The sequence below is a fragment of the Bubalus bubalis genome, chromosome X (genome assembly GCF_019923935.1).
Source record: "Bubalus bubalis isolate 160015118507 breed Murrah chromosome X, NDDB_SH_1, whole genome shotgun sequence".
Classification (NCBI taxonomy): domain Eukaryota; kingdom Metazoa; phylum Chordata; class Mammalia; order Artiodactyla; family Bovidae; genus Bubalus; species Bubalus bubalis.
In genome coordinates this window covers 31,866,471-31,884,836 of record NC_059181.1, presented here as the reverse complement: position 1 = coordinate 31,884,836, position 18,366 = coordinate 31,866,471, and the positions used below count along the sequence as shown (strand labels likewise).

Here is an 18,366-nt window from a genome sequence, read left to right as displayed (position 1 = left end):
AGACCAATGTGGAGAAAAGAGTCTATTAATATTTTTACAGCTCAGGTTTCCAATTTTATTTAATATAACAACATCAATGAGAAAATTGTCACTTCATCTTAGACACAAATGTAAATGCTTGCCCACATTTGAGAACTAGCCATGCAGAGGCAGAATTCTAATATTGCACCCTGAAAGTAGATTGAAGGTTATGACCTAAAGCTACGAATTGCAAATTACTTATCACTGAGAGAAAGTGAATTTTAGATTCAAATGAAAATCTGAAAATAATGATTCTTATTAGTTGACAGTCTGAAACCATAAACACTGGTCACTTCCCACTTTCCTTATATATTGTAAAGCAAGAGTCAGTAATTATGTACAATTGATATCTTAAAAAGTCTAAAGTATTTATTTTAAAAACCTTCTAATTTATATTTAACATATTTTGAAAGAGTCTGCTTTTTCAAGTATAAATTATTGCCTGGGCCTTTTCTTTGCCTTGAAGAATTTGTACAAGGTCTTTGCAAGAGTAAATTTAACATGCTGCTGCTGCTAAGTAGCTTCAGTCATGTCCCACTCTGTGTGACCCCATAGACGGCAGCCCACCTGGCTCCCCCGTCCCTGAGATTCTCCAGGCAAGAACACTGGAGTGGGTTACCATTTCCTTCTCCAATGCATGAAAGTGAAAAGTCAAAGTGAAGTCACTCAGTCGTGTCCGACTCTAGTGACCCTATGGACTGCAGCCTACGAGGCTCCTCCATCCATGGGATTTTCCAGGCAAGAGTACTGGAGTGGGGTGCCATTGCCTTCTCTGAAATTTAACATAAATAATGTAGAATAAATCACTTACAATTTAAAACAGTAAAAATGACATTAGAAGACTATTAGTGCCCTGAATTGATTATTATTAAGGAGTGACTGGTTCTTCTGAGGATATAAAGACCTATTTATCCCTGAAAATACATATTTGAAAGTGTATGTTTATCTACTCATTTGGCACTAAGTAATATCATTAAAGCAAAATGAACGATTACTAAGAAATCATACTTAGTTTTAAAAACATGAGAGAACACTGCAAAAAATGTAGGGCAGGCATTTATTTTTGAAATAAAGATTTAGAAACATTAGTGGTAAAGGGAATATGTATACATATCATATTACAGAAAATGGCAAAGTCACATATTCCCTTCCTGAGAAAAAATTGTCCATATTTAAATCTTCCAAGCACCTTCAGCAGTGATGGATTTGTTTTATGAAAACAAAGGAAATGGGATATCTTAATATATTATCCTTTTGTATAAATATACAAGCCATTCTATTTTAATCATCTTCAGATTTTATATCATTTTTACTTGCCTCAGTTCAGTCTATATATATATTAATTTTTGTATTAAATCAGCTTAGGCTACCATGACAAAATACCATAGAGTAGGTGGCTTAAACAAGAATATTTTGTTTCTCACAGTTCTGGAGGCTAAGAAGTTCAAGATCAAGGTGTCAGTCTAGTAAGGACCCTCACCCTGGCTTGCAGAAAGCCACTTTCTTACTGTGTTCTTACACAATGGAGAGGGAGGGAGAGTATGAGGGATGAGGGGGAGGAAAGAAGAAGATGAGAGGGATGGAAAGTGGGAGGGATAACTTTTCCTTCCTTTACTAGTAGGGCCATAATCTAATCTGATTAGGGTCACATCCTTATGACTTCATTTAACCTTAATTACTTCCTAAACACCCTGTATTCAGATACAGGTCACATGCGGGGTTAGGTTTCAACTTATCGATTTGCAGGAATTTCAGTTCCATCCATGATCCTTTTCTTAAAACAGTTTTATTAGTTTGATTAATATTACCAACTTAGCTTAATTGTTCATTGACTAAAAATCAAAGAGTTTCTTATCTAAATCTATTTCGTTTCATCAAGAGATATTACACCTAGCAACGTAGATATAATAATACTTAGAGTTCCTTATATGGTCCCTGTATACTTTAAATTATATGACAATATACATAAATAGCAATACTCATTACAACCTCAAATGCTCATACTCAAAGTCTCAATATTCATGTCAGCCTCAGGTACATGTTTAAGTGTTCATGAAACAGTGATGGCTGAAAGTTTCTACTGCAGGTGGCACTATTTTAAATGTATCATTTCTCCACCAAAATAAGAAAAAGTGTAAAACTCAATTTTCCTTAAGATGGCAGTATCTCCTGTTTTATTAAAAAATATTTAGCTGGATATAAACAAAATCAAATAAATAAAAATCAATAAGGCATGAGCTCTGGGAAGATAGAATTTCTTTGAAATACTAAGTCTAGAATTCTTTTCTATCAATAATGCATAGAAAAAATAACTATGCATAGAAACACACCATGAAGGTGTATATTTTTTCCTGCTACACACAAAATCCTTACACTCAAAATGGCAAATGCTTTCACTTCTCTGAAGGGAAGAATAGTAGGAAAGATCTGTAAAACAAACATTGAATTTGCAGCTTCAACAAATGTGTGCACACCTCTGTTAAAGAAGCAAATTTTGTTGAGTATTTGTAATTTGTCTCAAAATTTCAGGGTATTTATTTTCATTGCAACGTTTAATTTAAAAAATCTTCACTGTGGTATTTCTTAATGCTAATGACTGCATTATTGGTTGTTTTATATATATATATATATATATGTATATATATGGGGGGGTGGTTCCCTGGTATATATATACACACACATATATATACATATATATACATATATACATATATACACATATATGCATATATATACATATATATACATATATACATATATATACATATACATATGTGTATATATACATATATATACATATACACACATATATACATATATATACATATACATATACATATATACACACATATATATACATATACATATACACATATACATATACATATACATATGCATATATATACATATATACATATATATACATATATATACACATATATACATATATATACACATATATACATATATATACATATATATACACATATACATATGTGTATATATATACATATATATACACATATACATATGTGTATATATATACATATATACATACACATATATATACATATACACACATATATACATATATATACATATATATACATATATATACACACACACATATATATATACATATATATATACATATATATATGTATATATATGGGGGGGTGGTTCCCTGGTGGCTCAGTAGTAGAGAATCCGTCTCTAAGCAGGAAATGTGGGTTCGACCTCGATCTCTGAGTCAGAAAGATCCCCTGGAGAAGGAAATGGCAACGCACTCCAGCATTCTTGCCTGGGAAATCCCATGGACAGAGGAGCCTGGTGGGCTACAGTCCATGGGGTACCAAAGGAGTCATACATGACTTAGAGACTAAACAGCAACAAAATATATATGTGTGTATATCTTCTCAGAGCTAATATATCATTGATTTTTATTTATTCTATTTTTATTTACACACCCACATATATATCAAGAGATAATAGATTCTGGGCTTTTTATTAAAGCCAACCAACCCATTCCTAAGATGAAGGAAATCAGAAGAGTGGTGGAGAAACACAAATTTGTTCATTCTCTGTGTAACAACATGGAAGAATTTGACTTTGAGAGTCTTAGTTTTAAACACTGAGAACTGAAACACAGGATTAAGTCATGATTTTCTCTATTAATGAGGGTAAAACTGTGTTACGGTACTAACTTTTTTACTCCTTTTAAATGATAAATTAATGTTTAAGGAGAAAGTGACCTATTGTGTTGTTTTTGTGCAAAAGTGAGACACTTCAATGATGCAATGACAATAAAATCAACTGTTCTAAATATTTTACAAATATCTTTGCCTCTGAGAGAAATAGTATTCTTTGCCCATTTTGATTACTTAACAGCAAGGCCGAGCCTCATTTGTATATAAGTTCAGTTCAGTTCAGTCGCTCAGTCATGTCCGACTCTTTGCGACCCCATGAATCGCAGCATGCCAGGCCTCCCTGTCCATCACCAACTCCTGGAGTTCACTCAAACTCACATCCATCAAGTCGGTGATGCCATCCAGCCATCTCATCCTCTGTCATCCCCTTCTCCTCCTGCCTCCAATCCCTGCCAGCATCAGAGTCTTTTCCAGTGAGTCAACTCTTTGCATGAGGTGGCCAAAGTATTGGAGTTTCAGCTTTAGCATCAGTCCTTCCAAAGAACACCCATATAGAGGATTGTAAATGTTGCCCATCTCTTTGACAGATGATTGAAGGTTTTCTAAAAGAAACATGCCATGTCTTCAGTTTGACTTATATCCTTTTATTTATTTAAAAACTGTGGCCATAAATTAATTTTATTTATATTAGAGAAAATAGTAGTAGCTTTTCTTTCTCCCTGATACAGGATGCTATCTTTTGGATAAAGGATCTCATCTTTCATAGACTGTGTTTATTCACTATTAATATTCAGAATATGTAATGTTTCTAAAATATTTTTTCAAGTAAGAAGAAGGTTATTTTAAAATGACAAAAATATGAAAGTTCCAATTAAGTAGCCATAATTAAACTTGAATTGAAAAAGTAAACCAACTTTACAATATTGTATTGATTTTGCCATATATCAACCAAAAAAAAAAAAAAGAAAAGAAAAAGTAAACCAAATTACATTTTATGGTCATTCTTTTCAGGTAACAGAAAGAAAGCAACAGTTGGAGAAATGCTTGAAATTGTCCCGTAAGATGCGAAAGGAAATGAATGCCTTGACAGAATGGCTGGCAGCTACAGATATGGAACTGACAAAGAGATCAGCAGTTGAAGGAATGCCTAGTAATTTGGATTCTGAAGTTGCCTGGGGAAAGGTAAAACCTATATCACTGAAGGTTATTTTTAACATATATGAGGGCATAGTGTAATTTGATTTTTTAAGGAGCTGTTAATGTACAACAGTAATAGAACTGTAAATATTATCATGCTTCATTTTCCCTTTCCTCAAAAATTCATCAGTAGTTGAACTGTATATTTCAGAATCACACTAAAGCCAGTGGGAACCTTCAGCAAGATTTTCTCCAATGGTTATTTAGAATTAGGTAGGTTCTGAATAAGTCCTTAAAATATATATACATCATTAGTCAGAAAGTCAGTTCAAAGATGTTACTCTGTGTTCCCTAGCTTGGTTAAGAGAGACTATTCAGATGGACCCCACAACCATGAGGAAGGCAAAGATGCAGAGACTTCAGACAGTTAGGCTGGACAAACTTGCAAGATGAGCAAGTTATTGATGTCACAATCATAAAAAATCTCATGGGGTCTTTATGGCCCCTGTTATTTCCACCACCAAACAGCCCTGCTGCTGCTAAGTCGCTTCAGTCGTGTCCAACTCTGTGCGACCCCATAGACGGCAGCCCACCAGGCTCCCCCGTCCCTGGGATTCTCCAGGAAAAAACACTGGAGTGGGTTGCCATTTCCTTCTCCAATGCATGAAAGTAAAAAGTGAAAGTGAAGTTGCTCAGTCGTGTCCGACTCCTAGCGACCCCATGGACTACAGCCTACCAGGCTCCTCAGTCCATGGGATTTTCCAGGCAAGAGACTGGAGTGGGGTGCCATTGCCTTCTCCCCAAACAGCCCTGGGTTTCCTTTAATCCTCAGCTTGTAGATTCTTAGTGTTTCTCTGACAGCCAGTCAGACATCATTGTTCTCTACAATTCAAGGTCAAAGCACCAATAGCTTAATTTTTCTTTTTAGTGGACATATTACTGGATTACTTGAAAGTATGTTGATATAAACTAAATAGTTGATATTAATAGTGTATTTTCACCTTAAATTTTGCCAAGCCACTGGGCACTTAGAAAAAAATCAATCTTAGCACAACCCGCTCCCTCAATTTTTTTTTAAGTTAACAAACACATGCCTGCATTAACTAGATGTTTAAGATATCTGTGCTTTATTTTTAATGCAAGATTTATATCTTGATTAACCAAATTTGGGAACTTTAATTGCATTATGTAAAAACTTAGTCCTACAGTGAGACCAAAACTGAAAACTGATTTTCTTCATGTAGATTCGGATGACAAGCAGTTGTAAAGATTTATTAACTACACTTTATTTTCAAATAAATAGTAGAGAATGAATTTCTTTTTTCTTCCTGTTCAGAATAGATTTGTTAGAGATAAGATATTGACTTACAGTTATTAGTTCAGGATCATATATATTGTGAAATCATTAGAGTAGTGAGTGTACAGAGCATACAGATTAAATGTTACATTGGCCTTACTTTTCTTTTCCTCCTATCACAAAAACAAACATATTTCTATTTATTGGGAATCAATGACATTCATGTATTTAAGTGCAGGCTGGGTGGCTGTAAGAAATAAGCCAAAATTCCACGTGGTAGATCTTAGTCACATGATTGTATCTAGCCTTCAAGGAGGGTTGCAAAAGATGTCTCCATCTGGCTGAGTAGTCAGTGTCCTGATGAAATGATAAGTAGGTAATGTTCTAAAATAAAGACACAGAGGAAGCATTCTGGAGGACAGATTTAAGTAAATCAATTCTGACTATCCCATTACTGGCTACAATTGTTTAGCATATCAATTGAACACAGAAATCTAACCAGAGAAAAATATTTATGTAATTAAATAGAAGTTTATATCTCTGATGATCATTATGTTTGGAAAATATAAGCTTCAGCAAAGTTTAATCTACATGATTTACTGACTTTAACCACTAAGAGATTTCTTTTATTCCTCATTTAATTTCAGTAGTCAAAAGTTCAAAGCCAGTTAAATAATTCCTCCAGATTAAAGCCTTTTAATATCCACAGTGTTAGCTAAAGATTAAAATGGTTAAATATAATTCTCTAGAAAAATAATAGGTCCTTTGATAGTTTAAATCCTTCAGCATTTTAGATAGTTCATATTTACCATTTTGCATAAATTGCCCATTAGTTTTTCTTAACACAGTCTTGGGATACCAAGAGTTACCTGTGAGAATCACACACACATACACATACATAAATGCTGAGTTTAACTCTGAGTATTAAATAGCACAAAACAATTGATGTCTAGTCACTGATGTAACAAGTCATGATTTTCACATGTATTTCAGGGACAAATGTTTATAATAGTCAACATTAAGAACAACAATTATAACTTTACTCAGTTATCCTTCTCTCCTTTGACTGCACTTTATTCCTAAAATTTAATGACTGTCACATGACAGAATGTATCATTCTGTTCGCCAGTGGTTCTCAGTGTTGGTCGCACACTGAAATCATCTGAGAACCTTAAAAGCCTATCAGTGTTGAGGGCCCACCCCCAGAAATTCTGATTTAATTGGTCTGTGAGATCAGTGTCTCTAAATCTCTAATATTCAGCACAGTTTGAGAACTATTAGCTAATGCAATACAAGCAGTCTTAGGAAATCTATGTTCAGTTCAGCCAACCATGTCCTGTATTTTTTTTTCCTCAAACAATCACCTTTCACAGTTTAAAGAGATCTGGCCTCTGGTCCTAGATTATCTGGATAATTGCCTCAACTTATCACTCCTCTTAGCTGTAAAAGCATGAGAACTATTACTTATTTCTAAAGTCTGTTGCACTATCATTCCCATGAAAAATTGCATATCTTTTTTTTAAAGAGAGCACAGTAATTTATCTGTGAAGTGAAATAACACTAGCAGATCATTAACTTGGTACAATGAATGCATCAAGCAGCTGTTACTTAGAAAATAGAACATCTGTTAAATGCCACTGAAGTCACTATTCACTGTCATTATAGTTATAGCTATAATTTCTGTTCTACGTATTCTGCCTTCATGAAATTCTTTTTAATAGACAATACATTATTAATAAAAAGCCAATGCACATTACTATAAAATCCACTCCTTACTGTTTTATAGTCTTAAAATTTATCATTATATTATTCCATAACATTAGCCTAATAATAAAATGTGTTCTAATCCTCAAACCATGACAGTAGTGTTGGGGCCTAAAAAACAACTAATATCATATTTTATCACATTTAAGACATATGAGATCAAGTGATACACTTGATTTAATTATAGATGTTGTGGATCAAAGAAACACCACTCCCTTAAATGTGAATATAGATTGCAAGTTTTATCTCATTTCAGAAACTTTAATATGTACAAATGCACATGTTAGAATTGTGGTAATGTGATAATTTGTTCACTTTCTTCCCGTGAATATATTTTGTAGCTAAAGGTAAAAACTCTCTCTCATATCTGATGACCAGAAATGGTATAATATTTATGCAGACTGACTGAAGGCAGAATTCAATGGGGAGAGTACCTTTTAAAGTACCTTTTATCGGTTAGTCAACCCTTCTTATATGGAGAACTTGCACAAGAGATAAAAGAAGATCAAATAAACAAGAATTTTGCAGCATCCTAGTAAAGGAAGGAAGACATGGAAATGGTGTTGTGACAATTTAAATCTACATTGAGTTCTACTGTTATCTGACATTTTTTTCCTGTATCATAAAACCTAAGAACACCAAGTGGATAGTTCACATTTAGCTGCTGTTAAAACTCCTGAAACAAGACTTATGACCATGGCATCAGTTCAGTTCATTTCAGTCGCTCAGTCATGTCTGACTCTTTGTGATCCCATGGACTGCAGCACGCCAGGCTTCTCTGTCCCTCACCAGCTCCCAAAGCTTGCTCAAACTCATGTCCATCGAGTTGGTGATGCCATCCAACCGTCTCATCCTCTGTCATCCCCTTCTCCTCCCACCTTCAGTCTTTCCCAGCATCAGGGTCTTTTCCAATGAGTCAGTTCTTCGCATCAGGTGGCCAAAGTATTGGAGCTTCAGCTTCAACATCAGTCCTTCCAATGAATATTCAGGACTGACTTCATTTAGGATTGACTGGTTGGATCTCCTTGCAGTCCAAGGGACTCTCAAGAGTCTTTTCCAATACCCAGTTCAAAAGCATCAATTTTTCAGTACTCAGATTTCTTTCTACCATGTCATAAGTCAAAATAAAACTGAGTGTTCATAATGGTGCTTTTAATTCAGCTTTAAAATTGATCCTAGAAGCTGTCACATTACTGTAAGATTGAAAAAACTTAAAGAGCTGAGTTTCGATTTATTCAGTTTAATCATTGAATTTGAACTTGCCCGTTCAAAATGGTAGACCTTCCAAAACCCTCCCCAACCCTCACCTCATAAGGCAACAGAAGGGAACATGTATGCTGAGGATTTAATGCATTTTAAGAAGAAGAAATACATTTTCAATTTGATTTATCCATCTCACCAACCCAATAAGTCTACCTTTCTTAAAGAGTACCAGGTGAGGGTGTAACAAGAATGACCAACACAGTAGCTATAGTTGAATTTAGTAATTCAATTCTCAATACATCTGCAAGTATAGATGTTCTTCTGTTGTAGGAAGCGTTTAATGTATGGGAAAATGGTTACTTGACATCATAAAATATACGTTTCTAGTTTCCAGTTAGTGCCCCATATTCCCCTTTTCCTCTTCCTTGCAAAGAGTCGGACATGACTGAGCAACTGAACTGAATTGATTCCCCTTTTGGTGGCATTTCATTCCAACCTTCATAGTTTCTTATCATTTTATACAGTCTTTAGTCAGTCTAAACCATCCAGCCCTTTATGGTAAACTCTGATTTCAAGCATTACCTCTGCCTTGAAGCCATTCACACTTATTCCAGCCATGAATTATCCCAGCCATGAATTATCCTTTCCTCCAAATTATGTTCTTTCTAATATGATAGCAAAATGATTGCATTCCAACTTTTCTCTACAGCTACACTTTAGATAACATTAGAGCAGAGTATACAAAGATCGCCTCCTTCCTTATCTCTGGCAGTGAAAGTCACAGTGTAGAGTGAGTGTTAAGCATCTGATGTTCATTGACTCATCAAACTTGAAGTCTGCATCACAGAGCAAGATAAGCAAATTTCTTAAAATCTAAAATTTATTGTTTGTAAGCCATGCCATTAATTCAAAATGCTTTTGTGGGGAAATTTTTTAAAAAATTCAGTAAACAAGCACAATGTATTTCCTAACCCAAAATAGCATTTATACAAGTGATTTAATACTAGTTTGTTCTTGATTATTACATGTAAATGTTCGGCTTTAGGTCTTTTTACAGAAGGAGTGTAAATTTTCTCCTGAGTCACTTTTGGCCATAAGCAGTTGTAAACTACTACAATGATCACTGCTTTTTTTCAAGTTCATATTCATGATGGTGCTAACTTCAGTATACTTGAGTTTGTTAACATTGAAAACCCTGAAATGAAATCAAACATTAGTCCACATGTCTTGTTTTCTTATGCTCATTAACTGAATGAAATATCACTGGGCATTAAACATTTTCTCTTGAGAAGTAGCTGGAGAATATGGGTAGATTTTAATGCATAATAGTTGTTTGGGACCCCTTAACTGTTTGCAACATTATTCCCTAAATTCAAAACTTCTCTGATGTCTTCTGAGAGTTGGAAATTTCCATCGCCTTTCATCACTTTGGCTGATCTGGGAAGGGACAGATGTCTGTGTACATAACTTTTTATTCCAAAGCTTAAACTTAGTGTCATCTTTCTGAAGCTATTTTTAGGAATAATTAGTGATCCAAATATAAATTAAGATTTAACTTTGTGAAGTGTTACCTTTACAAATAAATGAACTCTAGTGACAGGGCAGTAGTTTGGAATACAGGAAGTAGGAAATGATCATTTGCATATATTTTCATGTTTTTTAATATTCAAATTTAAGTTTTTAAGGGTAAGGACTTTGTTTCTGTCCTTTTACTCACAGTACCTAGAACAATGGCCACCACATATAGTTGTAAAGATTGTGTACTAACAAAGGATACAGACAAAGGGAGTGAAAGGACTGAAATCTAGTCCATGACACTCACAAGTCAAAATCCAGAAGGACTTTTTCTCCCCCAAAACAGCATTTCTCATACTTTCATTAAAAAATGCTGAGTAAAATCCCCTATGTCCCTGCTGAAACAGTGATGCATTTAACAGGCACTCAGTAGCATTTAGGGTTAATATGTGAAGGAATTCATTTTATGAACTGCTGTGCTCACTCATGCACAACAGATGACACCTACATTACAAATAATCCTCTGTGTGGTACCTGATAAGTTCATTGAGCATTAATTACCTTAATTTCAGATATTTTTGCATTGAAAAAGAAAAATACAAATAGAAAAACCTATCTTGGAATTGAAGAAACAGTAATTGTCTTTTGTATAGAAATTAGTTTATACCCTCTTTTAGCCTCATTTATCCCCTTCCTTATTTGGTATTTGTGTGTGGTGTATGTATTTGTAGATTTATATATATTTCAAGTAGACTAGGACCTGATAATATGGAGGAAAGGCAACCATAAGAATTATTTTGGTGTATTACAAATATAAAAAAGGCATTTGGAGAACATCTAGAACTAAGGATATATGCTCTTAGGGACCACCTTTCTCTCATTTACTTGAACCACTTTTCTTACTCTCTCTGCATATATTTCATGTTCTTCTATGCAAAAGGTCTCCCTCCAGTTATTGTCATTGCTGTTTCCCAGTAAGAATTTGTCTTACTGTGGCTTTGACTTGCTAGGGTAAAGACATCAGCTTCATTCTAAATGATTTCTCAGCTGAGGTGTTACCCTAATCTCTGTATCTCTTAGTTAAACTTCTTGAGAGAGTATCTGTTTGGCTCAAACTTACCCACCAGGGAATGTCAACAACTGTATGTGGGTAGGGGACAGATGGGGGAGTGGGTGGGGAGGGACGAGAGTAGAGGCAGGGAAATGCAGGAGGGTCATGTGGTTCACTGTGACATGTCACAAAAAAGAGCTGTAGATAGAGCTGACAGTAAACGTTTGTACTAGGATCAATTTCCCATCAACTCTCTACATAATTTCCAATACTGAATGTGCTTGTTTGGGGGTTTGAAAATCAAGTCTTAGAAAGTGTTGGTGCTCTCTTAAGGGATTTTAATAGTATCTCTTTACTTCTAACTGAAATTAAGCATTTTTTTCAGTTATGTGTGTGAGCAACAAACCCTAGTGATATCAGTAGTTCCTGTGAATTTGCCACCAGTCACAGATAAATTTATGAAAGATAATTTTATATGACATTCTAGTCATTCAATATAATTCAAAACACCAGTTGTGCTCATCACTACTTTGAAATTATCCTAAATGTCTGTTGCTAGATCATTATAGTTACACGTTAGGAAAGAAAACATTTATTGCCACCTCACAAATTTAAAAAATATATTTTCTATATTTTATTATAGTGTAATTATTTTTATTTAAAATCTAATGTATCTCATTTTATGCTTTTAAAAACATTATTATGAAAAGGGATATTTAAGTTTTGCCAGAAGTCAAACAAGTTTGCGGCACTAAAAATCTACAAATTCCTGCTATAGCAATTCAAGAGAGCAAAAATTGCTGAATTTTCTAAAATCAGTTGCTTATTGGTGGATGGGTTTTCCAAGATCTACGTTTATCCAATACATATACAAATTAGGTAAATATAAATATGTTTAGATTGATAGTATGTATGCTTATTAAGTGTATATAATCATAAATAAGTATAACATCAATCATGTTTATGTGTAAATACATATCCATATATACTCTGTAGAGGACTGCAATATATAGGATATGATTTTCATCATTCCCAAAGATATGGTTGAAAGTTTAAACCCTTGAAAAATCTTACCATAGTAACTAGATGCATAGTCATTTCAAAAGCATTAAATCTTAAGGCTACAATATATTATGTGAGGCTCAAATGCTGTTCTTTTTACAGGCTATTCAGAAAGAGACTGAGAAACAGAAGGTTCACCTAAAGAGCATTACAGAGCTAGGAGAGGCCTTGAAAACGGTTTTGGGCAAGAAGGAGACCTTGGTCGAAGATAAACTGAGTCTTTTGAATAGTAACTGGATAGCCGTCACTTCTCGAGCCGAAGAGTGGCTAAACCTTTTGTTGGTAAGAGAAGAGGATGAAAGATTTTCAACCCTTCTCCGTCATGAGAGAGACATTATAGAAACTTTCAATAATAGTCTTTATGTTCACAAAATCCTCAACTCCATGTAAATGTTTATTCTTTTTCAATATCTACATTATATTTTTCCATACTTATATTCTGTATGGAGATTGCACATAAAAGTAATTTGAATGCTACTACATTTTTGTATTTTAGAATTGTGCAAAGTAGGACAAATACTTAAAAATACTGTCTGCCTAATACTATGTCATGGTTTGTCTCTGTAAAATTAAGGAATACCAGAAACACATGGAAACCTTTGACCAGAATGTGGATCATATCACAAAGTGGATCATTCAAGCTGATGCACTTCTGGATGAATCTGAGAAAAAGAAACCACAGCAAAAAGAAGACATGCTAAAGGTAGCAAATAAACTCTTATGATGAGTAATGTTCACACTACACAACAGTTATATTAATCATCTTTGTCCTAAAAGATACCAGGGACTTCTTATTAAAAGTGAAAAATATCTTCCTTTCCCTCTCCCTCCTTCCTTCCCTTTCTCCTTTCTCCCTTAATTCCTTCTTTCCTTCCCTCCCTACTTCTTTAATTTGAATGAGAGTTCATGACTTAGAAGAGCTCTGTGATCTGGATATCTGTCCATATTGATCTGTCAGCTAATTACACACAACTTAAAAACCTGATAAGAAAAGAATTCTTGGATTTATTTTGGTGTTATATGGCAAATCATGCCAATTTTAGTATTAGTTCTATATGCCTGTGCCTAACACAAAGATTAGTTTCATTGCATCATTCATAGCCCATCTGAATAAACACCAGACATTCGATCTGTATACATTTTGCCTATACAAAGTCTAAATCTTAGTAACAATACTGAGCTTATGTAAAATTGAACTTTTCATTCTTAACTACATGTAAAGTAGACATGGCTTTGTGTTCTCTCTTTTTGTGTCAAAACCAACTATTAGGACATCCTAAGCTGTCTTTCTTAGTGGCAACTTAGCCTTTACTTTAAAAAAAAAAAAAGGTTCCTGTAAAAAGAATGAGAGTTATAATATGCAAATATATCATATTAATGGTATATTATATTTATTTGATGACATATTTTCCAATTATATAGGAAGAATTACATTTGAACAAATCTCATAAATTAAACAATGCCTTCCTCTGTTTTGTTGAAATTTTTAATAATTTTATTTGATTAGTGGGTTACTATTTAAAGAATCCTCAAACACTGTAGCTTCTGTCTATACAATTGATTTGTTCATTTTTTTATGAAATCAATATTTTCTACAGATTGCAATTCATTTGTAATGAAAAACTATAAATGTATTACAGGCTGTGCCCCAAACATACTTGCTCTATCGTCTGTACCTTCTTTTGTTCTTCCTTCTCCCTGGATGTGTAGGTAAGGGATGTCACCTTACAGAGAAATTCCTTCAGGGTCTTTGGAAAAATAGGAACTGAGTTATTTCACTCATAGCCTCTCCAACCCCCTCCGTCAGGCTCAGCTTTCCTCAATCACTCTGTGACACAGAATCCCTATCTGTTAGAAAATCCATTTTTTTTCTGTGATAATTGATACGATAAAGCAAAAGGGAATTCATAAGTCCTCGGAAGGAATAGAAAATTGTTCTTCAGCTTCCTTTCTTCCTGAACATGTGTTAAAGTTGTTCCACAGCTTTGAAATTGAGGAAAGGTATGACTAAATATGACACAACAATTGTTGCTGGCAACATAGAAAAATCAGGAAAACATCCCTTGTCCTTCTTCAGACTAAGGAAATGCTTTAAATAAACTTAGATCAAACTGAAGCAAGGACAGTGACCTATTTTCCTGAACTAACACACATTTTCACTTTACTCCTGTTTTATGGAAGTTGGCTTTTTCCTCCCTTGGTTTTCTCTGCATGTGTTCTTTTTCCTTCTCTGTCTCTCTACCCTCTCTCTAGTTCTCTCTCTCCCCTCCCCACTCTCTTTTGCTTTCTCGCTCTTTCGGTCTCTTTCAACCTCCATTGAATTACTAACTTCAAGCCCTGTCTCTTGCTCATGGAATATAGCGTTTAAAGGCTGAACTGAATGACATACGCCCAAAGGTGGACTCCACGCGTGACCAAGCAGCAAACTTGATGGCAAACCGCGGCGACCACTGCAGGAAAGTAATAGAGCCCCAAATCTCAGAGCTCAACCATCGATTTGCAGCCATTTCTCACAGAATTAAGACTGGAAAGGTAGGAAGATCTGCTCCAAGGTGGAAACTAGTGATAAATGGTCTCTTGCGAAGGTTGCGCAGTACTCTGAAGGGGGCAGGCCACCCCCACAGCAAAGTTTTCAAAAGAAAAATGAAGGCCAAAATGTATTTAAAGAAATTTTACCACTGAATCTCATGGGAGATGAATCTGTCTCCCTTTCTTCCTCCCTAGCCCCTGTGTCCCTCTCTCTGTCGTTTTGTTTTTCCTGGCACAGCTCTTCTAGAACTGGTTTCCGTATGTACTGGTTAATGTATGTGCTTCCAGGGGTAACTTACAGTACAGTAACAAATAGCATGCTTTTGTTATGTTAACAAATAGCAGGCCAACAACAACAAAAAGCACAAAAGACATACATCTAAAGAAAGCGCTACTGACATATTTTGCCAAATATAATATTGCTTGTGTGCAATATGGAAGAAATAGCCAAAATGAGGCCTTGTGTGTCTCTTGCATGATCCAGGGTTTTTGTACATCTTTACTGGTTGCGCACATGTGTGTATACGTGTGTATTTTAGCTTGCTCTTGCTAGTTGCAGATTTTTACTGTGATAAAATCCATTAGATTATAATGATATGCAAGCCATGAAGACAGATAATTGCAAAGCTTATATATCCTCATTTTTGTAATTTTATATGTCTATTTATACTTACTCTATTTAATGAAGAACCAGGGTATATGGAACTTTTGCATGAGAACCCTTTATATTTGTATAACATATAATGAGGGCAAAAATATTATAGGTAGCTTGCAAAAATATATAAACTCAGTATTCTTGAATTCCAGCTCTTTGGGGGAGTGTCAAAATGTAAGGCATTATCTCCCAAATTTATAAAATATGGTTTGACACATTTTTCACTATATATGATATGCTTTCAAATACAAAAATGTATGTAAATGAAATACATGTGCTTATATATACAGATAATTGTTAGAAATAATCTTAAATGAGAATAACATTATTGCAGCATTTATGAGTAAATGTGATGTGATATGTCAGGTAAGTTTTGATTCCTGAAAGTTAGAATATGTTTGAAAAATAGTTTTGATAATTATAGACACTCAGTAATAGCATGATTTACATCTTCTAAGGCATTATATGTATCACTGTTATATATAATAGCACATAAAAAGGAATTCCTAAAATACATGGAAATATGATATAAAATTTAAATACTTTATTGCATGTGAAACATAATTACTCTTGAAAACTCTCCTACCCAAAACAAAAAGGTATTCACTTACCTTAATTCATTTCTTTTTCTTTGTAATAGTTTAATTAGTTCTGTTCATTTATATATTATTTTAAGTAGTAGTTCTCACCTGAAAAACACCTGACAGGCTCTAAAATTTTATTTTCAGTTTGTAGTTCTTTGTTTTGTTTTTTTTTTTTTTTTGGTAAGAATTTACTCTGCAGTTTAAATAGACAATTGTTATTACTTCTGGAGATATCATTAGATGAGTAATAGCTAAACAACCAACAGTTATTTCAGTCATCTGAAAGATTAATGCTAATGCTTCGTTACTAAGTTTTGTATTCTTCCCATCATACTTTTTAATAAATCACTGAGCTAGAGAATATTTAAGGGCAGACAAGGTATTATTTTCTTGATTTTTTTTCAGAAGTTAGATTGAGATAAATTGTGTCACAAGATTGTGACTTGTGGGTATTGAATAATAAGTAGAAGTCAGCCTGTGCCATAGAAACTGACATAGCATGACCAACAGAAGTTTCTGAATTGTTCTACTTTCTGTAAGAATGTGTCAGTATACTTCTAGATATCATGTGTCAGGTGAGTCATTTGATGTATTTCCTTTATTACTCTACTGAAGGAAAGCATATGAGATTTTAAATCAATATTTTCAACTATATATTAACTGATGACAGTCGTTTTTACCTTTCAAAATACTCATTTTACTCTAAATTGATAGAGATGACTGGATGCAACAGTGACCCCATTTGGGGTCTTTGAAGAGATAATTAAGCTTTGTCATCATGATGAGACAAAAAATATGGCATTAGAACATATGTGATATTTTTCTTATTTATTCATTGTATCATCTAATGGTATTGAGTGTCTATTGTGCTTGTAAGTATGGGAATATACAAGAATGTTAAAGATACTTGCTTAAAAATACATGTCTACAAACTACAAACTACAAGTTTAACTACTTATTGCAGTCATATCATATGCTTAACACTTCATGGAGATTTTCAGTTAATAATGAGGTGGTCTCATCAATCACATAGAGTAATAGGAAGAACAGTGGACATAGGAGATGGACTTCTGAACTTTGTCAGAATTAGGCAGAACATGCAATCTCTCTGTAATTCCATTTCAGTGTTTATAAGATATGGGGGTTGAACTAGATAAGTAGTTTTTTAAAGGAAAACTATCCCCCCCCAAAGGAATTATTATATAGAACTGAGTATATAAAATGGATAACAGTAGAATTACTGGATGGTGGAATCTCTGATCTTTTATCTTTCTTCTTCCTATGATGACGTTCAGGGGTATAAGTTATGTGCTTAGAACACAATATAAAATTTCTGGGTTGGATTAGTTTAATTTAAGACTGATTAGTTGTAATAGTCCCTGATAATTCTAAACTTTGTTGGTGCAGTGAGACATGTAATGACTTGTATGTGCAGTGCTGGATTTCTTGGGAATAGCATTTGATCTCAGAGTCCAGTTCCTATTAGAGTAGGGCTTCTGGAACGTAAGACTTGTGTGGAGAGTGACCTTCTTAAGGTTGAGTATATGCGTAGTTTTCCCTTAGGAGAAAAACTTGGGAGAAATTTTACCATGATAAAATAAGCAGAAATCAATTGGGAGTGAATATGGAGAGAACTCAGTTCAAGAACTAATTTTAGGATCCTTTTAAAGGTCAACTAGAAAGGGCAATTGAGTAAAGCAGAAATTTACTGTGAGAACTCACTGATAATGTCTGGATTCACTATTTGGTGAAGACTTTGTGTCCTATGAGGACTGTCCATGTCAAGAAATTCCAAAGTCTAGAAAGCGATGTATATTGGGTTCCTCAGTTTAGATTGGCTGAGAACTTGTCCATCAGCTGCAGTTCTCAGCAGCAGTAATTTTAATTATATCAGTGAGAAA

At 34.2% G+C, this 18,366-nt stretch overlaps 1 protein-coding gene across 8 annotated transcripts in view; it reads left to right on the top strand.

Annotated features, from left to right (window-relative positions):
* The window catches only part of DMD (dystrophin), a 2,402,664-nt gene that overhangs the window by 1,036,999 nt on the left and 1,347,299 nt on the right, over positions 1–18,366 (top strand). For all 8 annotated transcript variants that reach the window (XM_025277237.3, XM_045164452.1, XM_045164449.1 and 5 more), the window contains 4 exons: positions 4,680–4,850; positions 12,800–12,979; positions 13,272–13,400; positions 15,059–15,229. In XM_025277237.3, the coding sequence (XP_025133022.3) occupies positions 4,680–4,850; positions 12,800–12,979; positions 13,272–13,400; positions 15,059–15,229 (651 nt within the window). The remainder of the gene's footprint in view (positions 1–4,679; positions 4,851–12,799; positions 12,980–13,271; positions 13,401–15,058; positions 15,230–18,366) is intronic.